A 25024-nucleotide genomic window follows, 5' to 3' on the forward strand; every position below is an offset into this window, starting at 1 on the left:
CTGTCACCCCACACAGTTACCATTTTCTCTTGTTCTTGTTTGTGGCGAGAGCATTTAAGACCTACTCTCGTTGGAACTCTCAAGTTGTTAGCTATAAGCACTGTGCGGTGCATTGGATCCCGGATCTTACTCGTCTTGTGACTGGAAGTGTGTGCCCTTTGACCAACATCTGTCCGTTCCTCCAACCTGCTCTCCCCCAGTTCTTGGCAAACATTCTACTCTGTTTCTATGAGTTTGGCTTTTTTAGATTTCACATATAAGTGATATTACAGAATTTGTCTTTCTCTGTCTGAGTTATTTCACTTAGCATAATGACCTTAAGGTCCATCCATGTTGTTGCAAAAGGCAAAATTTCCTTCCTTTTTATGGCTGAATAACATTCCATTGTGTGTGTGTGTGTGTGTGTGTGTGTGTGTGTGTGTGTGTACACCACATTTTCCTTATCCGTTCATCCATGATGGATACTTAGGTTGTTTCCGTGTCTTGGCTATTGTGAATAATTTGATGAACATGGGGATGCAGATATCTTTTTAAGATAGTATTTTCATTTTCTTCAGATAAATACCCAGAAGTGGGATTGCTGGATCGTATGGTAGTTCTAGTTTTAATTTTTTTGAGGAGCCTCCGTAACGTTTTCTATAGTGGCTGCACCAATTTACATTCCCATCAACAGTGCACAAGGGTTCCCTTTTTCCTACATCTTCACCAACGCTTACTATCTCTTGTCTTTTTGATAGTAGCCATTCTAACAGGTGTGAGGTGATATCTCTTTGTGGTTTTGATTTACATTTCTCTGATGATTAGTGATGTTGAGCACCTTTTCACATACCTGTTGGCCATTTATGTCTTTGGGAAAATGTCTCTTTTGGTCCTTTGCCCATTTATATATATATATATATATATATATATATATATATACACATATATATATATTTTTTGCTATTGAGTTTTATGAGTTCCTTATATGTTTTGTATGTTAACCCCCTTATCAGATACATGGTTTGAAAATATTTTCTCCCATTCCGTAAATTGTCGTTTAATTTTATTGTTTCTTTTGCCGTACAGAAGCTTTTAAGTTTGATGTAGTCCCACCTGTTGATTTTTGCTTTCATTGCTTGTGTTTTTGGTATCATTACCAAAAATTTGTTGTGAAGACCAGTGTTAAGGATCTTTCCCCCTATGATTTCTTCTAGGAGTTGTATGGTTTCAGTAATTCATTTTGAGTTGATATTTGTATATGGTGTGAGACAAGAGTACAGTATCATTCTTTGGTGGATTTTATTTCTGAAGAAGTCTCTCTTTATCCTAAAATTATTTTCCTTGGTTTTCTTCTAGTATTGACTTCATAGATTTGGAATTTATTTTTGTGTGTGATGTGTGGTAGAGCCCATCATCAGATAGTCAATCCTTTCCCCATTGAGTGTGAATGCCACTCTCATTATATACTAAATTCCCATATGCACATCATCCTGTTTCTGAATTTTATTCTGTTCCGTTGATCTCCGTATCTTTTTAATTATTAAAACTTTAAAGGGTGCTCTTTTCTTTTCTTTTTGGAAATTTTCTCAGGTGTCTTTAGACATTTCCTAGTTGGGATGAATTTTAGAATCAACTTGACAAATTTCATGACTAATTATTTTGGGACTCTGGGATTCCACCTAAGCTGTAGGTTAAATAAAGGAAAATTGACATCTTTACGGTATTGAATCTTTCCATCTAGACACATGGTATATATTTCTAACAAAGTAAACTGTTACATATCTATGAGACATGTTTTTTTTTTTCTTCATGTAGATTTAGTGTGTTTACATAGATTGATTTCCAGGTTTATTTCTTTTTTCAGTGGGATTTACCTTTTCTATTTAATTGTTGCTGGTGTATAGGACAGCCACTAATTTGTGTATGTTGATTTTGTTTTTTGCCACCATATGATAATAATAATAATAAATTAGTATTCATTTAAGTACGGTGTTAATATTGATTCCTTTGGATTTTCTAGAAAGGTGAACTCGTAACATCTGCAAATAATGACTGTCGTCTCTTCTTTTCTAATACTCCTGCTGCTGCTTTTTTTCTTGCTTTATTGCATCTGCTAGACTCTCTAGGACACTGTTAAACAGTAGTGTCAGTAGGTACCTTTGTCATATTTCTGACTTCAGTGTGGTGTGTGTCTAATGTTTCACCACTGGCCGTGATGTTGCTACTTGTTTCTGGTAGACACTGGTTATCAAGAATTTTTTTTTTCCTCCTGGTGCCTCAGAACAGCCTTCAGGTTGATACTGAAGCTTATTTCCCCAGTTTTTAGAAGGAAAATTGAAACTCAGAAGAGCTCAATGACTTGAAACGCCCACTAAGCCGGTGAAGAGGATGATTCTTAGTGAGCTCTTTCTGTTCCTAGAATCTTGCAGGCAGCTGACACTTCTTGGTGCATTTCTTCCTCCGCCCTGCCAGCTTATGTGAACTGCTCAAGGACATTTAGAGATCCTTGTAGGCTTCAGCGGCTGTGCAGCTGTAGGTCCTCATAACAGAGCAGGACACTGAGTCTCTAGGGAGGAGAAATGGCTGTACCTGGTAGTACTAAGGTGTGGACCCAGGTTCAGAGTTATTCTGTGACACCCTGGTGTCCTCAGCACGTATGTAGGTGTCCGAGATGGGCGTCATCTTTGAATGTCGTTTATTTTCAGACCTCGGAGGCAAACGGCTGCATTAATTGCATTCCTTATTTCCTGGCTCCTTATCATCTTAGCAAGACTCTCTTTTTTTTAATTGATGTATTTATTCCCTTTTATCTCCTTTCCCCGTTGACATTTCTCCCTCCGCTTACCCTAGGCAACCGTTCTCTTCAATCCGTGTGGGTTTCTTTTTTTTTTTTTTGCTTTTATGTGTTTATGCAAATGTGTACTGTAATTCTGCACACAATCTTTTCAATTCATGTAATGGATCTCACTTGGCTTTTTCCTGTTTCCCCTCGGTGCTCTGTCCTTTGCTGCTCTGTATTGCTGTGTGTACGTGTGTCCAGCTTCATGATGTGGTGTGTCCTTCTCGTCTGCCATTTCTGACATCTGTGGAGTCCTCCGTGGAGGACGTCCCCATGTTCTATTCATACTCCTCCAGTGATGGACAATCCAGGCTCCCTCCCACCCACTTCCATAAATCACACTGAAGTGAGCTTGTACTGGTTACATATGGGTCCGGGTAACAACTTCCCTGCAATACACACCCCGGAGCAGAACGACTGGGTCCTGGATGATGCCTGTGTTTAATTGTGTAAGAGGTGCTGGGTCTCCCTCCAGACTGGCTGCTCTAGTCGCCACTCCCACACCTCAGGGCATGAGGGTTCGCACCTGTGCCTGGCATTTATCACTCTTTCTCATTTTTCCGGTTTCATAGGTATTTTACTTTGGGGTTGGTTTTTTTCATGTTAATTTTCAGAAGGCTACTGTATTTCTCAATAGCAATTCTTTGTCAGTTTTAGAACATTCCAAAAACATCTCTTAACCTGTCAGCAGTCTGTTATATTTCTCCACAGAGTTCTTTGTTATACAGAGAATTTTAATTTTGAGGTAGGAAAATTCATCTGTTTTTTAGCCTGTGGTCTGTGCCTTTGAGTTTTAAGACATTCTCCCAACCCCCGACTCCTGCCCTCCCCGGTCACAGATATTTTCCCCAGGAGCGTTCCTCGATGCTGTTGCTATTTCTTATGTCTTGTCCTGTCTTGGTGTCTTATCTGGTCCCTCGGAAGCAGAGCCTGAGCTGGGGGTTCTTGTGCACGTGGTTCATTTGGAGAAACTGCCCAGGGCGGGGGGGCAGGGAAGGAGCTGGTGATGGTCCTGGCCCCACGGAGAGCTCTGGAGCGGGCGTGGCCGCGCAGGGCTGTCTCCTTGGAGACGGGCTTGGCCCTTGAAGCCCCACTACTCAGTGATTGGCCATCCTCCTCCCGGCCCTCTCCCCCTGGGTGGACTTACCCTCCCAGGCAGCTCTGCAGAGAAGCCTGTGCTCGTGAGCTGCTGGTGGCAACAGGCCCAGGCAGCGGGTGAGTGAGTTCCCAGCCCAGTAATGCATGGGGATCTGGCCCAGCAGCAGCAGCACGTACTACACCCGCTGGGCCTAGACACCTGGGAACCGGGCACCTCCTCCAGCCGGTGACTCTGCCTGTGTTACCACCCACAGTGTCCACGAAGGACCTGATCGAGACGTGCTGTGCGGCAGGGCAGCAGTGGGCCATTGACAACGATGAGTGCCTGGACATCCCCGAGAGCGGTGCTGAGAGTGATGTGTGCAGGTAGGGTGGGCGCCGGCTCCATGTCCCTGTGTCCTCCTCCCCGCCCCGGGCCCCGCACTGCCAGGTGAGCACCACTCCACCTGCGTCCAGGTGCCCGCAGGTGGCTGGATGTGGCTGCCTGGCTGGCTGGCCGGTCTCTCTCCGGGTGTGGGGAGCCCGAGACTTGCCCCAAGAGTGAACTAACAGTGCAGACTTGTCGCCGGCCTGGTGAGCACGGTCGGAAGAGCACACGTTGGGACCGCTGTCACCTGGCGACGGCCAGGTGCTTCTCTTACCAGGTGCTGTGTTACTGCTGGGCGGTGCTCAGCCCACTGGAATTTCCTACCTCAGACTTGAGCCGGGCCCAGCCGCTCCGCGGCATGTGGGATCCTTCCGTATTGGGGCACGGACCCGTGTCCCCTGCATCGGCAGGCGGACTCTCAACCACTGCGCCACCAGGGAAGCCCGTCAGCCCTCTTTCTTTCCCCACTTTGCTACCCTGGGGTCTCAGGAAGGCTGGCCTCTCCCTGTGCTCTGCTGTGTGCGCTGACTGCTTCTTCTGATGACAGTGTTCTCAGCAAAGGAAGCAGTTATACCCACGCCCTCCTTGTGCCAGGCCCGGGTGACATCCTGCTCAGCCATTCACCCCTTCTTTATTCCAGGGATGCCATCTTGTCCAGCCTACTCCTCTTTCCAGATAAGGAAGATAAGGTTCAGAGAGGTGATGTGATTCACTCAAAGCCACACAGCTCGTTGGGAGCTTGGCCAGGATTAGACTCCATGTTTCCTATTGTCCCGCCCACAATGCCTCCGTTAGAAGCATTTAAATTCTAGCCTTGTCCCTTTCCTTTCCCTTTGGTCATCGCACCAGTTTGGGCTGCCTAGGAGTCAGAGCATGCAGCATTCAGGAGGCTTGAAGTAGTGCGTGCTTGTATCCCTCTTGTGGTGGGAGACTCACTGCTTCCTAGCCAGCCAGTTCCATCACCAGATGGCCCTTGCTGGGACACGCCCTTCCTCAGGTGAGGCCGAACCCCTTCCTCAGGTGGGACTGAAGCCCACCTTTTCATCTCCCTGTTTTGTGTGCTGGCCCATCAGCTGTCTCTGCCCGGGGCAGCCCTACAGTTATTGGAGGCCTGACCAGGGACCCTGGCGGTCCCAGGCGGACCGCCCAGCCCTTCCTGAGATTGGGTCTCCCTTTCCTTCTCAGCCCTGTTGGGGGGCTTGGAGTACTGACCCCCTCCCTCATCTGGTCAGGGACACAGAGCCCAGTGGGACCCAGGCCTGAGTCGTCTTAGTTAAGCTGAGAACAAAACCCATGTTACTTGGTGAGGATGTGCTGGCCTTGCCGATGCCCTGGCGCCAGCAGGGGCCCCACCCGCGCTGGGCCGTGGCGGGGTCTTCTCTTCCCTGAGCTGCAGGCTCCTGTGTGAAACAGGGCCTGCGGTCCCTCCTGGCGGGTTCCCTGGGAGGATGGGGCACTTGGTGGGGCTGAGGCGCACCTCTGTTGCAGGACGGCCCAGAAGCACTGCTGTGTGTCCTACTTGAAGGAGAAGAGCTGCATGGCCGGTGTCATGGGGGCCAAGGAGGGCGCGGCGTGCGGGGATGAGGACAGCGACACCTGCGGTGTCTCCCTGTACAAGGCAAGCCTGCCCTGGGGCGTGTGTGGCCTGAGCCTGAAGGTCCTTGAGGGCCGAGGGGGTGGGCCGCCCTGTGGGGCTCCTCTGAGGGGAGGATGCTCACGCCTAGGGGCAGGGGAGCTCTGCATCTGCATAGAAAACATCACCAGTTATCATACGGACCAATTCATTCGGGAAATACTGTTTGGACACCAGTCTGTGGTGGCCCCGTTTTAGGCATTAAGAATGCAGAAATGAATAACACAAAACTCCCTTCCCTCACGGGGCTTTCTTTTTCTTTGGTCTTTTTGTAACTGGCATTTCAACTGAGTGTAATGTCCCCAAGGTTCATCCATGTTGTTGCATGTGGCAGAACTTCCTTCCTTGTAAGGCTGAGTAATATTCTGTGTCTGGAGAGACCACATTTTGTTTATCCATCATCTGTCAATGGGCACGTGGCTTGATTCTTCCTCTTGGCTACTGTGAATATCGCTGCTGCGAACGTGGGTGTAAGAAAGCCCCTCTCTAGAGGACAGACGGTACGTCCACTTACATCACATTGGCTAGAACTTAGTCTGGCGGCTGCCTAGCTGCAAGGAAGGCTGGGAAATTCAGTCCTTATTCTGGAGAGGTCGTGTGCCCACTGCAAATGTGGAAGGAGGGAAAATGGACTTTGGGGGCTAACAGCTGGCTGTCTGTGCTGTAGAGGATGAGGGCAAACTTGGAACAGTTTCAGGAAGTATCACAGAAGGATGTTGTGTTTGGAGGAGAGAAGGGGACGGAGTTGAAGAAACCACAAGCCTGGATGACGGTTGAGGGACCTCTGGAGGAGGGCACCATCTGGCAGAGGCTTTTGACATCGAATTTTGTCTCATTGGGGTCAATTTTTCCTAAAAAATAACTGATATTAGCGAAAGGACCTTGGTGACTGGCGAGTTTAGAATTCCATTTGTGTTTATATGTTTGACCCTGGACCAGTCCTTTTTCCTCATCGTCAGCTGCTCCATCTATAAAATGGGGATAATAGTTCATGTCTTTCGGGGTGTTTGTGAGGATCAGAGGTAATGCACACTGTTTACCAAGTATGTGGATATGTTCACTAAGTGGATATGTTCACCACTGGGAGATGCAGTCTGGAGTATCAGTGAGCTACTGCTGTGTAACAGACCATCCCAAACCTAGTGGCTGATGACCGGCTCAGGTCATGAGTCAGGGTAGTTGTGCTGACCCGGGCCACGCCCAGCTGACCTTGGCTGCCACCAGCTAATGGTTCTGCTGGCACTAGATCTAGGATGGCTGTAGCTGGGATGACACTTCCCTGTTCCATGTGGTCTCAACCTCCAGCAGGCTAGCCTGGGCTTGTTTAGGTAGTGGCTGAGCAGGGTTCCGACATGGGGAATAGATGTGTGCAAGGCCTTTTGAGGCCTGGGCTCAGAAGAGGCGCACTGTCACTTCTGTCTCCTCCTGTTGGCCGAAGCAAGTCATGAGGCACAGTCAAGAGGTTGGGAAATGCACCCTGTCTTTCGACAGAACTGCAAAGACAGAGGACACAGTGAAGAGTGAACAACTGGGGCTGTTATGGTAATCAGTCTACCACAGTAGTTTAAACGAATCAAAGACTTTATTTTTGGAGGCATGCAGTCTGGGACAGGGGTGAATCTGTGTAATAGCTTCAAGCACCCAGGCTTCTATATTTCTGCTCGATCATCTTTAGCTTGTAGTTTCCATCTTTAAGGTCACCTCATGACCCAAAATAGCTGCTAGAGCTCCAGCCATCACATCTGTTCCAAAAAGGAGGAAGGGGGAGAGCAAAAAAGATGTACTTTCAAGTTGAGTCAGCCCCGGTTAAAAGCTCTCCTGAAAGCTTCACCCAGCGTCTCTTATCTGTAACTTTAAGGGAAGTGCTGCCTTTTAGGTGGCCTGAATAGATTTGCAGTCTGCTGGTAAATATGGGAGCAGTTAATTGGTGTGGCTGTGGGTTAACTTGTAGTTCTTTTCATAAGAGGCCATTTATGAATTATTGCAAAAAACTTGCACTAGCTGAGCCAGACACGGGAAATGGGGACAGATGACACCTTTGACCCCGGAGAGCACATCCCGGGCACAATGTGGAGACGAGGGTGAATTCACTCCCATTTGTCAGCCCCTCCCCAGAGCCTGGGGCTCCAGCGTGAGTCCCACAGGCTCACAGGCCATGCGGAAGGCCCTGAGCGGCCGGGCTGGGCAGTGACGGCTCTTCTCTCTCCAGCAATGCTGTGACTGCTGCGGCCTGGGGCTCCACGTGCGGGCCGAGGGCCAGTCGTGTGAGTCCAACCCCAACCTCGGCTACCCCTGCAACCACGTCATGCTCTCCTGCTGTGAGGGCGAAGACCCCCTCATCGTGCCCGAGGTCCGCCGGCCTCCGGAGCCTGAGGCTGTACCACGGAGAGGTGCGTGCTGCTCCCCAGGCCAGGCATATGGGCCAGCTGGCCGACGGGGGAGAACTGCTGGGGCTTCGAGGCAAGGCTGGGGGTCCTCTGGCCTTCTGTGGGGACCTTGGTCACCTTCATCTGTGGTTCAAGGCACAAGTTCCGCTCTGGACAGAGTTCTTCTGTGGCCTCCCATGATGGGCTCCTGTTATTTTCGAGACGGTGGTCTCATTCAGTTTTCTACTTACCATCCGCTCTGCCCAGCTAGTACCACCCATCTCCCTCCACTCTCCACCCACCCACCCTCCTGTTTCTTTGTTCACCTACACATGCATACTTCTTCCTCCCCATCCACCCATCCATTTCACACATCCCCCTCCCATCCTCTGGTCCATCACTGCACCACTCATTCCCCCATCCTCTCATCCATCTATTCACACATCCGTCCGCCCCTCCATCCACCTCCACACCCAACCCTCCATCCACCCCCCCACCCCTCCGTCCCGTCCATCCGTCCGCCTACCCACGCACGCCCCTCTATCCACCCCTCCGTCCACCCACCCCTCTATCCACCTCTCTATCCACCCTCCATCCATCCACCATCCACCCATCTATTCTTCCTTCCATCTACCCACCCATCCACTTACCCATCCATCCACCCATCCACCCACCCCTCCATTCATCCATCCTCCATCCTTCATACGTCCATCCATCCGCCCATCCACCCACCCATCCGTCCTTCATCGTGCTGTCTCAGCTGAGCACACGGAAGGTTCTGGTGAAGACCTGATCTGGCTTCCTGAGGGCCTGCGGCCCCAACCACTTGCTGGGGCCAGCCTGGGTCTCATCATGAGCATGGACCCCTGCCCCAGTTTCAGAGGCGGAGTTGGCGAGCCGGGAGGCCCTGTCGCTGGGCACGGAGGCTGAGCTGCCCAGCGGCCTGCCCGGTGGCGACCAGGATGAGTGCCTGCTCCTCCCGGGGGAGCTATGCCAGCACCTGTGCGTCAACACGGTGGGCTCCTACCGCTGTGCCTGCTTTCCCGGCTTCTCGCTGCAGGACGACGGCCGCACCTGCCGCCCAGGTGAGGGCCCGGACGGCCGGGCGGGTGCTGGGGCGGGGCTGAGCTTGACCGCAGAGCGTGGTGTTCCTCGGGTGGGGACCGTGGGGGACTTCGCCTCCCGCCACCCCACACTGTGGAACCCGCTGGCGCCGAGGGTCCCCGGCGACGGGTTTGTGAGGCCAGGCAGACGGGCTCCCTCCTGGGGCTCCATCTGCAGGGCAGCCCCAGCGGCCCACCCTGGATTCAAGTGCAGGGCCAGGACCTGGGCCACGGAGGCCCCCGCCTACCTAGCCGCGTCCGCAGTGCCGGGCCCGCGGCGGTCAGGCTCCGGCACCTGGTCTGGGAGGACTCTCTCCCTGCCAGCTTCCCGGGGTAGATTCATTTGGGGCCACAGACGGGTCCTCCTCCACCCTCCCTGCCCCGATTAGCTGTGAGACGGATCTGGCCTGAGGTGCGTCCCTCCCTGAACCTCAGTTTCCTCTCCCGTGGGGTGGATGGGGGTGGGTAAAATGAGCCGCCCCCCGACCTCGAGAGCCCGGCATGGGGCCTGTTAGGGCCCGAGGCTGCCTGAAGACGCGAGACCCCCCTCCTGTCTGCTCTGTCCGTGACAGACGGTGACCGCCCCAAGCCGGAGGCCGCCGAGGAGTCAGCGGTGAGGCCCGAATCCTCCCAAGTGGTCCCCAACACCATCGCGCTGCCCGTGCCGCAGCCCAACACCTGCAGAGGTAAGCTGGCCGTGGGCAGGCGGGGAGCCCTCGGGGCTGGGCGTGTGCGGGGTGGCCCCACCGGGGCGTGCTGCTTCTCGGGCACGGGGGGTCGGTTGGCCTCGCCGTCAGAGGTTGGGTGAGGAGCTGTGAGAGGTGAGAATGGGGGGCGCAGCCTGGGGCAGGCGTGGGTGACCCCAGCATGGCCCATCAGCCGCTTTCAGCCTCGCTTTCTGTAAAACAGAGAGTACCATCCTTGCTCGCCCAGGCATCACGGAGCCCGCGTTCAGATACGTGCGGGCGTTCTCTGCGACCTTCCCGTCCTCCCCTCCGTCCTCCTGCCTCCTCCTCACCCGCATCCCTGTTACTTGAGGGAGGGGTGTGTTGGGGCAGGTCCCAGACACCAGCCGGTGTGTGAGCGGGTTGAAGGGGTGACCTCGTGAAAGGGGCAGGAGTGGGGTGCCCTGTAGGCCGGAGCCGCGTGGTCTCTGACTTCCGTGCGGTTTCCTCGCAGACAACGGGCCCTGCAAGCAGGTGTGCAGCGTGGTCGGGGACACCGCCATGTGCTCCTGCTTCCCCGGCTATGCCATCATGGCGGACGGCGTGTCCTGTGAAGGTGAGTCCCCCCTGCCGTGGGCCCCGCACACCTGAGTGGGCCCGGAGCGGGGGAGGTGTTCCAGGGCCAAACCTCGCTGTGCTGGTGAGCGGGGAGCAGGTGTGGCTGCCATGACGACCAGCTGAAACAGCTGCGTCCGCCCACATCACGTGCCAGGTGTGCGTGCAGCCCCGGTGGGCACACGGGCTGGCCGCGGCCCCGCCACTCCCTGGAGCAGGCCTCCGCAAACTTCAGTGTGCAACACAGGATCCTGAGAAGTCCACACGGCCCCAGGGGTCTGACCTAGTAGGTCTTGGAGCCGGGGAGGCCCGAGACTCCTGGGTCACGCTCTGACTAGCTCTGTCCTCGAGGGTCACCCCATCTGAGTGGCCTGACTGGGTTTGTGACCGCCTTGCTCCCGTCCCAGCCACGGGTGGAACCGACAGAGGGCAGTGCCTGCCCTGTCGTCCTGCGGCAGGACATCGCTCCGGCTGGCCTCCATGGGGAGCAAGGCTGGGGAGAGGCAGCCCCAGCTGAGGGCACATTCTCAGTGCTGAAACCAAGGAGGGACGGTGGATGTTGGTGACTCTGCCTTCACAGAAGGGCCGAAGAGGGTTTAAAAGCACGGGCCTCCCTTGCTTACGAACCCGCTCAGTCTGGGTCTTGTCCCGATGGGGTCTCTGCGGGCTGGGACCTCCCCCTGTGAATTGGGGGGCATCGGATCCGACACCTGCTGGGGTGGTTCCCACAGTGAATGACACCTTGCGCACCTCCTCGTGTGTGGAGACAGGGCAGTCAGACAGCGTGCAGATGGTCTAGGAAATGCTTTAGTTTCAGGTTCAAGTTCAGGAGACATGAACCTGGTTTGGGTCCATGGGTAACAGGGTTAAGTCTGCCTGGGAAGAGACCCACATCCCTGTCAGAAGCCGAAACCCACCTCTAGCCGATTGCCCAGGACTGTTCTGGTGTGGATGAAAACCATCCTCATGCCCAGAGAGGACAGGACACTTGCCCAGAGCACACAGCATGGTGGTGACTGACAGGCCTTCCTCTCAGATGTTGGGGGCAGATCTGGCTTTGCTTCTCATCTCCCAGGGCCTGAAGACATGAGGACTGTATCTCTTCTGGGTTGGGACTCCTTCAGGCCATGGGCCCGTGTCCCTATCCCTCCAGGCCTCCCTTTCTCTCTGCAGCGCCCCCAGTGGTAGAGGCTGTGGGGTCCAGGCCAGAGGATGCAGAGGGCGTTTTGTGGGTGTCGCCTGCCCCGCAGGGGAGTCCTGCAGATGACATTTTATCATCTGTTTAAAATAATCAAACAAGTTACCAGCAGTGGCAGCTCAAGAATTTTTTTTTAATGTCCAAATTTCAGGATTTTCTTGAAACTTCGTAACATCTGTCCACAAGGAGCCCACAGCCTTGGTCTCCCTTTCGACAGAGCACAGGCTCCGCAGTGCCCTAGAGCCCCCTTGGCCCCTTCTCCTGTTTATGTCTCCAGCCTGGCCCCCTAAGCACTTAGGTTTGCAACTCCTGCCATTGTGTGGCTCCTGTGGCTGCCCGTGGAGGTAGAGGGTCTCCAGAGCATGGGTGGGAGATGGCCTCTGGTCCCGCCCGCTGTGTGACCCCGGACAGGCTGTCTGCCCTCTCTGAGCTTCACTTTGCCACCTGTCTCTGCTAGGGCCCCTGCTCTGACATCTTTCAACTGGACAAACTCAGACTTGGGCCCAAAGCCCAGAGGGACCACTGATGGGCTGGGAGGTCCTGGGCAGGTCCCTGCCCGTCTGGGTCTCAGTTTCCCCATCTGTCACTGGAGGCTCCATGTCACTGGGGGCCACGCTTCTCTAACGGCCCTTCTGTTTTTCCTCCCGCGGCCGTCACTAGACCAAGACGAGTGCCTGCTGGGCACTCACGATTGTAGCTGGCGACAGTTCTGTGTGAACACCCTGGGATCCTTCTACTGTGTCAACCACACAGTGCTCTGTGCGGAGGGCTTTATCCTCAATGCACACAGGAAGTGCGTGGGTAAGCCAGAGCCCCGCTTGCCGCCACCGTCACGGCTCCCTGCCCCGCTCCACGCCAAGCCCGCCACACTGCAGCCACATGCTAAAGGGCCTGCCCTTTGCATATGAGCTCTCAGCACGGCCCGCCACCCCATGCTCCATGTCGTGCCCCTTGTGTCCTGCTTCTCCACCGACGCCACCGGGAAGCTGCTTTCCCCAGGGACGTGCCTGAGTCAGAACTTTGTCTGAGGTGTGACCTGGCTGGTCACTGAAATGAGGTCATTGAGACATGTGGGCAGCAGGATAGGGAGGCCTGGGTTCGAAGCAGGACCCCCTAGTATCTCTGTGGGCTTGAACTTCCTCCCAAGCCTCCGTTTTATCATCTGAAAAGGGAGCACTGAGGGCACTGCTCCCCGTTTGGAGGTTATGTGACATGTGTATCGCGTAGCCAGAGCCCAGGGCATGGTGTGCTTGGGACCTCAGCTGCTGAGATTGTCCTTAGATGCGGCCAGAGCCCCTTCAGAGGCAAATACCCCAGGTAGGCGTCCATTTGCTGTGTGACCCGGAGCAGTAGTGCTTGCGTCTCTGAGCCTGTTTTCCTCACCTCTAACCTCGGGGCTCGGAGGCCTGGCATGGGCTGGTACCCAGGTCCCGGCCTGTCCACGGATGGGCTGGTGCTCAGTCTTGCGCCTGCCCTCCTGCCTCTCGGTGCCCTTGTGGGCCAGGGCTGGGGCTCTAGGCCTGCTCTGTGGGCAGCAAGGACTTGCTGTTCTCCCATGGCTGGGGGTCTGGTGTTTTCGTTTAGGAAACATCATGGACCTGAACAGAGATAGACCCAGGGTAGCAGGGGCTTGGGGCAGACTGGGAAATGCTGTGGCAGGGACACGAGAGGCCAAGGGAGAGGCCATTCCAGCTGGCAGCGTCTGGACACACTCCCTGGAGAAGGTGGCGTGTGCATGTGTCTCCAAAGACGATGGGGATTTGGGAGTTGGGAGGGGCGTGAGGGAGGAAGGAACGGCTGCAACAAACATGTGGAGTTGGGAACTGCACTGCACGTGCCCAGACCCCCGTGTGTCGTCCTTGTGCTTGGGGACCATGCCCATCTGGACATGTCCTCTTCCTCACCCTCCGCCGCCGGGCAGCGGAGTGGCCGCTGCAGACATGTGTGCCCCTGGCCTCCAGCCCCCGGCCCAACATGTGCCCTCTGGAGCCTGCTTGTCAGTGGCGGGGCAGCTCCTCCCGTCCGGCTCGTGTCTGTGTGTGTCTGGGAAAAGGCGGTCCACCCTGTGAGCACCCTCCCAGGACGCGGGTGTGCGGGGTTCCCTGGCGGCCTGGAGAGAAGACCTTGTCCTGAAAGGGGTCGCCGGGCAGCTGGAAAACGGGTTCTGGGATGAAAGAGCAGAGGTGCATTCCATTCAGCAAAGTTTATGGTCATTCTTTCAGCCTTTCCTTCCTTATCATCTGGCACGGACCCCAGTCTCCTCTTCGTCCTTGTGTTCCCACTTACGTGTTCATCTCACCTGTGAGCACTCGTTCTTTCCATCACTTGCTCATCCACAGACGTGTCTTCTGCGGTGCGTTTGTGAGCTCCAGGCATGTTCTGTTAACCCTGGCTGGTGACATGGGAGACGGGTGCCCGGGTTAAGAGTGTGGCCTCTGCAGCCAGACTGGCTGGGTTCAAATCCTGGCTCTGCCGCTTTCTAGTTGTAGGACCTGAGACCAGTCATTTGATCTCTCTGAACCTCAGTTTCCTCACCTGTGAAAAGAGAGGACTAATGTCTACCTCAGAGGGTCACTGTGGCGGTCACATGAATCCATGTAAAGAACTTGCTAGTGTTTGATGCCATAATTGTGATTCAACAAATGTGTTATACTGAGGCAGCCTACAGAGGTAGTGAGCCCCCCATCACTGGAGGTATGTAAGCTGAAGTGGGACAGTATTGGGCGGTGCCAAGTCCACAGTACTTCTAACAGACAGGTGACCTCTGTGGGGAATTCCCTGTGCTTTGCTGTTGGCCTTTTGTGCCCTGTCCTTTGAGGAACATCTTGGGCCCTGGGAATAGTGTTTCAGGTGGGCTTGGCTTTGAGACGATGGGAGCCCCGTCTCTGGGGCCCACTCTGCAGCAGTGGGGAAAGGGCTGGGCACTCTGGGTTCTGTTCTTGCTGTTGTCCCGTGCAGGCTGGGAGACTTCAGTCACATCCCCTCTGTGAGACCTAGTTCCTTATCTGTGAAGCAGTATCTCTGGGGGATCGAGGGCAGTTCCTGTAAGCCGCCCGATCCCTAAGTGAGCCATACAGTCAGTGGTGTCTGCTGTCACCTCTCACCATGATTCCTCCCAGGCTAGGGCGGGCTCCTGGCCCGTGATGTTTCTGGGCTCCTGAGAATGTGTCTCTCGCTGTCAATCCAGCTTATAAATCAGAAGTCTCTGTCTGGCCCAGCCAACCCTTCCTTGGAAACCACGGGCCAGAACTCTCCCTTTTCCTCCTCCTCTTCCCCACCCAACCAGCCTTGGCCAGGCCTGTACACCAGTTGGCTCACCTGTGAGTTTGGGACAGTCTCTTGCCCCACAGCCCTGTACCCCTCCTCTCCACGTGGTCCTTGTCGTCCTGGTAGGCTCAGCTCAGACATGACTGTCCCTGAGAGCAGCTCTGACAGCGCAGCGCCCACAGCGGGCAGTGCTCTGGCCTGAGCCCGGGGCTGTGCGGCTTACCTCCCCAGCGTCTCCGCCTGACCTGTCCTCTCTCCCTGCCTGCCGACTGGCAGTTCCTTGGGGGCAGAGCACTGAGTAAATAAGTACGTCTCAGAGCCCTTGGGACAACGCCTGACACACCTCTAGGCCACCTGGGCTTAGCACAGAATAGCTGCTCGTTAAGGTGTGTCCAGTGAATGAACGAATCCGCACGACTGCTGTACCTCCCCTGCCAGGTGGAGCGTGGCAGAGACACGGGGTGTCCTCTGCCCACCTGCAGGGACGTCTGACTTGGCCACCTCTCTGGGTCTCCTCTGCCCTCCCTGATGCTACTTCTTTCCCTCCTTTGCTGGCTTCTCCCCTCCCCCCCCCGCGCATCCCAGGCGTCAGTACTCGGCCCCCCGGGTGACCTCAGCAGTGACCACTCCCACGTCAATGTCTCGCCTCAGACCCCTTCCATGAGCTCCGAGGCAGGCCTCTGGCTGCCGCTTGATCCTCAAGCCCAGTGTGACGTCAAGGGCTCCCAGCCTTCCGCTGTGAGCCTGCTCCTCCCAGCTGGCCCCAGCCCGGGTGCGGGGCCCCCACCTGCAGAGCTGCTCGTCCAGAAAGCTTTGCCAAGACCAATGGGCTCCTCTTTTTCTCTCTCCTTCGTCGCATCCACCGTAGATCCTGTCGGTTTGACCTTCACAGCACTTCCAGGACCCGACTGCTTCTCCTCGCCTCCGTGGGCGGCAGCCTAAGCCCCATCATCTCCTAGTCTAACAGACCCTCACCCCTGGGGTATTTGCACTCAGCCAGGGGACCCTGTTACCAATAAGTCAGCCCACTTCCCTCCTCTGCTGGAGCCCTCGATGGCTCCCACCTCCCCCGCATCTCCTAACACTCTCCTCTCCCGCCCCAGTCACACCCCTCTGGGCCAGAGCCTGGGCCTGCCTGGCGGCCTGTCCCCTCTGCCTAAGATACGTGCTCGGCTCATCCTGGCACCTCCTCAAATGCTTTGCTCAAGTGTCCTCTGCCCTGAGCATCCTTCGTGCCTCCGCCCCCTGCACCTCCCACTCCTGGTCTCCACTCTCTCTTGCACAAGACTCAGGACCACCCTCCCTCTTAGGTTTGTCTGTCCGCTGGTCCCCCCGCTCTGAGTGTCCCGCGCCATGGCAGACTTTCTGTCTGTCTTGTTCACCATGTACCCCTGGGGCCATGGCACACGCTCCATAAATCTTTGTTGAACGGGTGGTTGCACAGACCGTGCTGCTCTCTGGGAAGTGAGTACCTTGAGGGCAGGGCCGGCTGGCCGGCAGCGCGTGCGCCGTACCGGGAGCGCCCCGCAGCCTCTGACGGCCTCACCCTCCCCGCAGACATCAACGAGTGCGTGACGGACCTGCACACGTGCAGCCGGGGCGAGCACTGCATGAACACAGTGGGCTCCTTCCGCTGCTACAAGGCTCTCACCTGTGAGTCCGGCTACATGCTCAAGGATGGCGAGTGCACAGGTGAGGCGAGCTGGCTGGAGGCCCCGCCCACCCCCGCCCCACCTTCTGATCCGCCCCCAGCCCGCCTGCAGCCCACCTGGCCCGCCCAGAGCCTTCTCCCTTCTGGCAAGTTCCCAGGCCTGGGGTTTCCTGCGATGGTTTAGGGGCAGAGGCTGGGGCGGGGGGTGGCCCCGAGGTAAGTGTGTCTGGGTCAGTTATTCCCCTCCCTATGCCTCAGTTCCCACAGAAGGGTCACTTCTGTCCTTTTTACCAGAAAATTCTAGCCGCCTCAGAAGAGAGAGAGGTTCCATTGAACCGTTTCAGCAGATGCTTCCCCAGCGTCGTTTGTGGGCCTGACACGGTTCTGGGTGGCAGGGGTACCGGTGGGGGTGTGTTCTTGTCTCTGGCCTCCTGATGGGGGGACTGGCGGGCCCACAGGCACGCGGGGCTGGGTGTTGCTTTAGGTGGGGTCCAAAGAGGCCAGCCCCTTGTGGCGGTGATGTCTGGGCACAGACCTGCAGGATGAGAGGCCCCTGGGAAGGGTGTTCCAGGCAGAGGGAGCAGCAGGTGTCATGCCCTTAGGGAGGGGAGGAGTCTTGGCACAAAGGGCAGAAAGGGCGTCTCGGGTGAGAGCACGCTGCCGGTGGGAGGAGGCTGCGGGGTTGGCAGGCCCAGATAGGCGAGCAGTTGGGAGTTTGTTTCACCCGTGACGGGAAGCGTTTTATTTTAACTGAAAACGTCTAGAAGAAAGTCACCCAGGAGGTGAGACCCAGAGCAGTGCTCCATTGTTGCAAGCCCGGAAAATGGCGGTGGGAAGCGGCTCTGAGGTTGGCGGGAGCTCAGGCAGGTGCTGAACGCACTCCATGCCGGGCCCTGAGCTGGGCGCGGAGCAGGGGTGGGGTGAGCTGGCAGGAGATGAGCCCAGGCCCCTCGGCGCACACCTGTGCACACCCACACATGCCCACGGGGCTCACACAGATCCACGGTGAGCCCCCTTTAGAGAACCCTGACACGTGGGGAGGGGGGCCGTCTCCCTGGACGCCCCAGCACCCCCGCCCCTCTCATCCCAGGGCCTCCTTCTTAGACCAGAGTGGCTGGGCAGGGGCTGTGTTCTCAGCCTCCCGGGGGTCCTTGGAGGGGGTTCTAGAACCCAGCACGGGGTTGCCTAGAGGCTGGGCTCCTTTGGGAAAGGGGTGGAAACCTTGGAAACTGGAGGGGGTGGATGGATGAACAACACACGGACAGACCCACAAGGTTGGTCAGGCCGTCGGGAGGCCGAGGCGGTCCCGGCTGTGCCACTAGCCCTCTGTGTCCCCTTTCTGCTCCGTGCCTCGGTTTCCTCGTCTGGAAAGAGCCCGACATGCCTGCTGTGCGGGAAGCACAGGGGAAGCATGGGGCCTGCACTTTGTAAACTGGGTGCTGCCCAGCGGGGAGGGGCACCTGTGACCTGCTGGTGCCGCACCGCAGGCGGGGACAGCGGTGCCGTCCAGGTCTGGCAGTTCCATCATTGGAAGCTCCAAGCCTGGCTGCCCAGAAGCAGTGCCCCAGCTGTGGAACCCTGCCTGTGCCTCAGGCTCCCCTGTGAAGGAGGGGGCTCGTCATAGCCTGCTTCTGGGTACATGTAAGCACTGAGTAAATAAGTACGTCTCAGAGCCCTTGGGACAACGCCTGGTAGCACGGCAGAGTTCAGCGAGGGGGTGACGTTGTTGTTACTGCTGGCATGGGCCACGGCAGCTCCCTGTGACGCAGAAGACCTTTGTAACCGTCAAGGTCACTGTGGGGATGTGCGGGCGGGGGCCTGCCAGCCCGCCGGCCCCTGACCCCCGGCCTGGTCTGTGTGGCAGACGTGGACGAGTGTGAGCTGGGCACACACAACTGCCAGGCGGGCTCCGTGTGCCATAACACCAAGGGCTCCTTCTACTGCCAGGCGCGGCAGCGCTGCATGGAGGGCTTCCTGCAGGACCCCGAGGGCAACTGCGTGGGTGAGTGGGGCCTGGAGGGGCTGTGTCTGCCTGGCCCTGGGGGTCTTTAGGAGAGGTCGCTGGGGGGCTAGGCTCTGAGGGCTTTACGGAAGAGGGAGGCCTGGCTCGCTGCACTTGCCCCCTCCCGGCCTCAGTGTCCCTCTGTGAGTGGATGTGTCGGTGCCTGGGCCCCGCGAGGCACTTGCAGAATGGAAGCTCTTATTGTCCTGAACTGTCTGCTCGCGGCTGAGTTACTTCTCTTGTGGCCCCAGTTTACCCATCTGTGGGATTGGACTGGATGAAGGTGTATCACGTTTTTCTAACCTACCCAACAGCGCTTGGGTTCTGGGAGGGAAAGCCCACGGGTCCTGGGACTCAGGGACTGGATAGTCTGACCTGCCAGCCCGACCTGGACTGGTCTGGGGCCCAGGACTGGCTGCCTCCCAGTGCAGCCCTGGACTCAGATGCTGGGGCTCCAGGAGGGGCTCCAGCAGGCTCCCTGTCACCCGCACCCCCCTCCGCAGACATCAATGAGTGCACGTCATTCTCCGAGCCGTGTCGGCCAGGCTTCAGCTGCGTCAACACGGTGGGCTCCTACACGTGCCAGAGGAACCCGGTGATCTGCGGGCGTGGCTACCACGCCAGCCAGGACGGGACCAAGTGTGTGGGTAGGGCCCGCCTCCCCCTAGCCTCTGGCTTCCCGGGTGCCCTGGGCCGGGGCGGCTGGTGCAGGGGGAGAGTCCGGGCCTCAGCGTGCCCTGCTCGCCTCCCCCTGCAGACGTGAACGAGTGTGAGGCGGGCGTGCACCGCTGCGGCGAGGGGCAGGTATGCCACAACCTCCCCGGCTCCTACCGCTGTGACTGCAAGCCTGGCTTCCAGCGGGACGCCTTCGGCCGCGCCTGCGTCGGTAGGTGGGACTGGTGGCCGGGACCCCGTGCGGCTGCCCTGAGACGTGCCCACCTGCCCCAGGCCCTCCCCCCGGCCAGCCTTGCCCTGACCACATGGCCGGCCCTCTCTGGGCTGGACAGCCTTCCTGCCGTCCTGTCCAGCTGTGGCTCTGCTCTCGGTCCCCGCGGCCGCGCTCTTTTCTTGCCCTTTGCTGTGCCGTCTGTCTCTCCATGTCTGCGTCTGGTCTCTGTCCAACACCTCCTCTGCCGTCCTCCCCTGCTCCCTCTTCCCCTGCATTCCTTCTGGGCTCCTGGGCCCCTCTCCTCCCGGGGCTGGAGGCGGCTGGCGCCCAGGCCCCCTCCGCGCTCCCTGAGGCCCTGCACCTGCGCCCGCCCCGCAGACGTGAACGAGTGCTGGAGCTCGCCCAGCCGCCTGTGTCAGCACGCGTGCGAGAACACGCTCGGCTCCTACCGCTGCTCCTGCGCCTCCGGCTTCCGGCTGGCGGCCGACGGCAAGCGCTGCGAAGGTACGGCCGCCCCGGCCTCTGACCCGTGGTGCCCCGTGCAGGGCCCCAGGCCTCAGCTGCACGCTGTTTCCTGCCAGGGCCCCCCACTGCCATCTCAGACCCAAGGGCTGGCTGTGTGTGTTGTGTGCACGCCTGGGCGGGAGCTCCCGGCAGGCAGGGGGGGCAGCCCAGCCTCTGCCCCTTGGTAGGTGCTGACCCTGGTCATGACCGCGGTGCCCCGGGCTTCAGGCGGGGGACAGAGTGAGTGAGATGAGAGGTAGGCCCGTGGCCACGCGGACGGCCCGGCAGCCACACAGCACCTGGCAGTGCCCTCCAGAGTCACCCCATCTTGGTTTTCCAGATCCCAGAAATCTAGATATTTATGCGAAGTCTGCTGGTTTATACATGTCGCTGGTGGATCTAAACTTAAACACACTGTGTGTTAAACCGAGCACGTGAACTCACCCGTGCGGGGTGCGCCTGGGGCTGGCGGAGGGGACGCGTGAGGGACCGTCACGCTGTTCCCACCTGTGTTCATGGTGTGGTTGGGCCAGGTCTGGGGGGGTTGGTGTGGAGGGGTGCAGGGGTCCCAGGCTGCTCAGTGAAGTGGGGAGGGGCCCCGTGAGTAAGGGGGCGTGGGGTCTCTGGCCTCATTTGCTGGTGCCGCCTTTCCCAGCACTCCCCTGGAGGCGCGTTCCTCATTTCGCTCCTGGGGAGGTGAGTCTGCTGAGACCCCTGGGAAGGCCATGCACCTCTCTCTGATTGCCTGGCCTGGCCAAAGAGCTGGCCTCTTGTGGGACGGGACCAGCCCAGGGACAGGGGAGCGACCCCAGGCCTGGCTGTGTCAGATGGCACTTGGATGGGCTCCCAAAACAGACCCTGTCACTCCCTTTCACTCACGGGGGTTACAGCCACCTGTGAGCCCTCCCCCCGGCCAGGCTGGGTGCAGACAGCCGTGGGGATGGGGCATCATTCCCACCCTAGTTGTCGTTCATTCGTTCACTTCTTGGCCCTTCTGCCTTCCCCCCCCACCCCGCCACCCCTACTTCAGGCCACTTCTCTCCAGCTCCATCTGTGGCTGGACGGTAGAGACTCAGAGATGGAACCAGCGTGGCCCCTGGCCCCCGGGAGCTCAGAGCCCGGTAGAGGAGAGAAGCCACTCATTCACTCATTCACGGCTTCCATCATTTTGTGTGAAAGCTGTGTATGTTGTGAGGTCCCGAGGATCATGCGTCAGACAGTGGCCTCAAGGGCTGACCCCGTCCCCCGCACTCTGCTCTGACCACACCGGCCTCCTCGCTCTTCTGTGCGTGCACAGGGCGCACCCTCACCTCGGGGCCTGTGCTCTCACCGTGCCTTCTGCCTGGAACGCTTCCCCAGATGCCCGCACGACTCTAACACTGCAGCCCTCCCAGACGCACCCCTGCCCCTTCTCTGCTCTCTTCCCATAGCACGCGCCACCTTCTGCCGTACTAGGTATTCCGCCCCTTTAATCCCCCCGCTTCTTCCCCAGCACACACGTGAACATGAGCTCTATGACGGGGGGTGGTTGTCCGTCTTGCTCGTGGCCCTGTCCCCACGCTCAGCACAGGCCTGGCGCTTGTCGGAGCCTGGCAGGTCTTGGTTGGATGAATGAGAGACAAGTCCCTGCCCACAAGGAACTCAGAGTCCAGCAGATGCCCCATCTCACCCGTCCTCCACTCACACAGCTCACCCGCTGCCTCGCAGGCCGGCTCTCACCCCTCCCCCACCCCCATGCAGGGCCGGCCCTGGGGGTCAAGGGCAGGTCCTTGTTAGCACCTAGGTGACATCTCCCGGAGCCATCTCTACCCAGTGCTGTGGACCCTCAGTAGGGCAGCATCTAGCTCCCCGTGTGGGGATCTGAGCCCCACCTGTGGCTGCTTTCTCTAGGCAGTAGGCCGGGACTGCACCAGCAAGCTATAATACATTACTGCCCCTGCCTCACTGCATGTCTCAGGCAGGCTCCTTGCCTTTTTCTGGGCCTCTGGTTCCCCATCGGCCCGAAGGGGAGGCTGGAACTGATGGTCTCTCAAGATAAGGCTCCGGGTGAGCCGGACCTTGGCCCTCTGGGCGGGAAGGACACCTCAGTGACCTCCGGCTGGTCTGTCTGCAGACGTGAATGAGTGTGAGGCCCAGCGCTGCAGCCAGGAGTGCGCCAACATCTATGGCTCCTACCAGTGCTACTGCCGCCAGGGCTACCAGCTGGCCGAGGACGGGCATACCTGCACAGGTACCTCTCCTCTGCCCAGGGCCCCCTTCCTGAGAGACACCACTTCCCGTGTGCCAGGCTCCTCGAGTCCCCACCGGGCCGGGGACACAGGGCACACGGAGGCCTTAGCGTCGTGTCAGAGTTTGAGTCCCAGCCGGGCGTTTCCTGGCTGTGCCACCTTGGACAAATGCTTCCCACATCTGACGTCAGTGGGATGAAGGATTAAGTTAATTACAGTTGATCCTTGAATGACACGGGGTTTAGGGCCTCCCCTCCCCGATAGTCAGAAATCCACATAGAACTTTACAGTCGGCCCTTTGTATCTGCGGTTCCGCCTCTGTGGTTGAACCGAGGACAGATGGCGTAGTACTGTAGTATTTATTGAAAAAAGTCTTCATGTAGGTGGACCTGTGCAGTTCAAACCTGTGTTGTTCAGGGGTCAGCTGTACCTTGTCCACACCCTGTCTGGTACCTGATTGGCCCTCAGCTGGCAGCAGCAAGTATGGGGCGGCCCCGGGAGGCAAGCCCTGGAATGCGGGTCCTGTGAGCTCTGTGGCCTCAGGCAGCTCTCTTCCTCTCTCAGCCCTGTCGTCCTCATCTGTAAAATGGGCCCCTAGGCTCCACTGCTGTGGCAGGATGACCCAGGGTTCACGAGGGGCTGAAACTCTCTCTGGCAGACATTGACGAGTGCGCTCAGGGCGCCGGCATCCTCTGCACCTTCCGCTGCGTCAACGTGCCAGGAAGCTACCAGTGCGTGTGCCCAGAGCGCGGCTACACCATGACGGCCAACGGGAGGTCCTGCAAAGGTGAGTGCGGGGTCCGCCCCACCGGGGCCTCAGGCAGCCTCCAAGCAGGCCCAGAAGCCTCACGCAGCTGGCTGTGCTCCCAGAGCTCTGACACCAAGTGCATAGGCAGAGAATGGCCGATGCCACTGGTGGCCGTGTTCACCGAGGTCTACGCCTGGGATGAGGCAGGTGGCAGTCTTTCTGCTGCTTGACCCAGCTTAGAGGCTTGGACTCTGCTCTGGGCCCTGCCCTGCGAGCGGGACGGGGGTCCTGTGGGATGGTTCTAAAGACAGGAGACCTACCCAGCCTATTCAAGAGAAGCCTCAGGGGTCCCAGAAGCTGGCCAAGCCTTCGTGGCTGCAGAGCTGTCTGCTTTTTAATTTAAAAAATAATCTGTCTGGGGCTTCCCTGGTGGCGCAGTGGTTGAGAGTCCGCCTGCCGATGCAGGGGACGCGGGTTTGTGCCCCGGCCCGGGAAGATCCCACATGCCGCGGAGCGGCTGGGCCCGTGAGCCATGGCCGCTGAGCCTGCGCGTCCGGAGCCTGTGCTCCGCAACGGGAGAGGCCACAACGGTGAGAGGCCCGCGTACCGCAAAAAAAAAAAAAAAAAAAAATCAGTCTGGACTCTGTAGAAGGTGAGGGTCTTACCTGCCGCAAACAGCTGTGCGGGAACGACGACTCTGTGCCTGGAGCGTGATTTCAGTTTTGAACCTGAGGCCCTGTCTGCTTGATGGTGGGAGCACAGCACGGGCTTCTTGGGCGGCTCAGACGCCGCCGTGATTCTGGCTCTTGAAGGCGCTTCAGGCCGGAAACCTGTTCGCGTTCAGGACATCTCCCCCGACCCCTCCTCCCTGGCCTTCCTGGCGCGGGGGCTGGGGAATGGCCTGTGCTGGCAGCACAGAGGCTCCCAGGCCCTTGGCTACGGTACAGAGTGGAAGAGACGGGAGTATGTGACGCTCGGGTGGCGTGTGAGCTGTGCGCCCACAGGCCGAGCTGCTCTGAGACCCAGGCCCCTGGGGCGGGCTGGGGTGGCTCGGACGAGGGTCTGCAGCTCTGGGCATCCCTCTCATCGCCCTCCTCTGCTCCCCCCAGACCTGGACGAGTGTGCACTGGGCACCCACAACTGCTCTGAGGCTGAGACCTGCCATAACATCCAGGGTGGCTTCCGCTGCCTGCGTTTCGAGTGTCCCCCAAACTACGTCCGGGTCTCTGAAACGTGAGTGCCCCCACCCGGCCTCGGCCAATCCACACTGCCCAGGGCGGAGGCCAGGTGACCGGCGCATGCCTTCACCACCTCCTGCTCTTCACAGGCCCCACTGCCAGGTCTGTGGTCTGATGACTGTAAATGGTACAAGAGAGCACCTTGCAGAAAGCTTGGAGCATAGAGCGTGAAAAGAGGAAAACTCACACACAAAAATCTTCTCTTCCAAACACACACACACACACACACACACACACACACGTTATCTTTTGCCGTGTAACGAGTTCTTTCCAGCGCTTCGCATCTTAACGTGACAAGTAGTTATCATCTCACACAGTCTTGGAGGGTCACGAGCCAAGGAGCTGCTTAGCTGGGTGGTCCTGGCTAAGGGTCGCGTAGGGCTGGGTCCTCTGAAGGCTTGACTGGGGCTGCAGGATCCCGCTGCCCACTCATGGCTCTGGGCAGGAGGCCTCAGCGCCTCACCATGTGGCCTCCCCATGGGGCCGGAGCTCCCCCAGCACGGGTCATGAAGAAGGCAAGTGAAGGTCCTAATCCTAAAGGTGACATATCATCACTTCTGCCCCTGGCCACACAGTCCAGCACTGCATGGGGTACCCTGGGAGGCAACATTCAAAGTGTGAGTGACGGGAGGGG

The 25024-nt window shown here is 57.8% G+C and overlaps 1 protein-coding gene across 5 annotated transcripts in view; it reads left to right on the top strand.

Moving 5' to 3' along the window:
* Positions 1–25024, top strand: part of FBLN2 (fibulin 2) — a 74875-nt gene that overhangs the window by 47722 nt on the left and 2129 nt on the right. Inside the window, exons 3-17 of one of the 5 annotated variants that reach the window (XM_060161050.1) lie at positions 4171–4282; positions 5772–5901; positions 8126–8306; positions 9158–9367; positions 9958–10071; positions 10565–10666; positions 12524–12664; positions 16688–16822; positions 18646–18783; positions 19242–19430; positions 19541–19669; positions 20051–20176; positions 22290–22406; positions 23063–23191; positions 24262–24385. In XM_060161050.1, the coding sequence (XP_060017033.1) occupies positions 4171–4282; positions 5772–5901; positions 8126–8306; positions 9158–9367; positions 9958–10071; positions 10565–10666; positions 12524–12664; positions 16688–16822; positions 18646–18783; positions 19242–19430; positions 19541–19669; positions 20051–20176; positions 22290–22406; positions 23063–23191; positions 24262–24385 (2077 nt within the window). Of the gene's footprint in view, positions 1–4170; positions 4283–5771; positions 5902–8125; positions 8307–9157; positions 9368–9957; positions 10072–10564; positions 10667–12523; positions 12665–16687; positions 16823–18645; positions 18784–19241; positions 19431–19540; positions 19670–20050; positions 20177–20516; positions 20698–22289; positions 22407–23062; positions 23192–24261; positions 24386–25024 lie in introns of those variants that run through there. The other 4 variants (XM_060161051.1, XM_060161052.1, XM_060161053.1 and 1 more) reach the window with 4 other exon arrangements.

The sequence above is a fragment of the Lagenorhynchus albirostris genome, chromosome 10, assembly GCF_949774975.1.
Source record: "Lagenorhynchus albirostris chromosome 10, mLagAlb1.1, whole genome shotgun sequence".
Lineage (NCBI taxonomy): Eukaryota > Metazoa > Chordata > Mammalia > Artiodactyla > Delphinidae > Lagenorhynchus > Lagenorhynchus albirostris.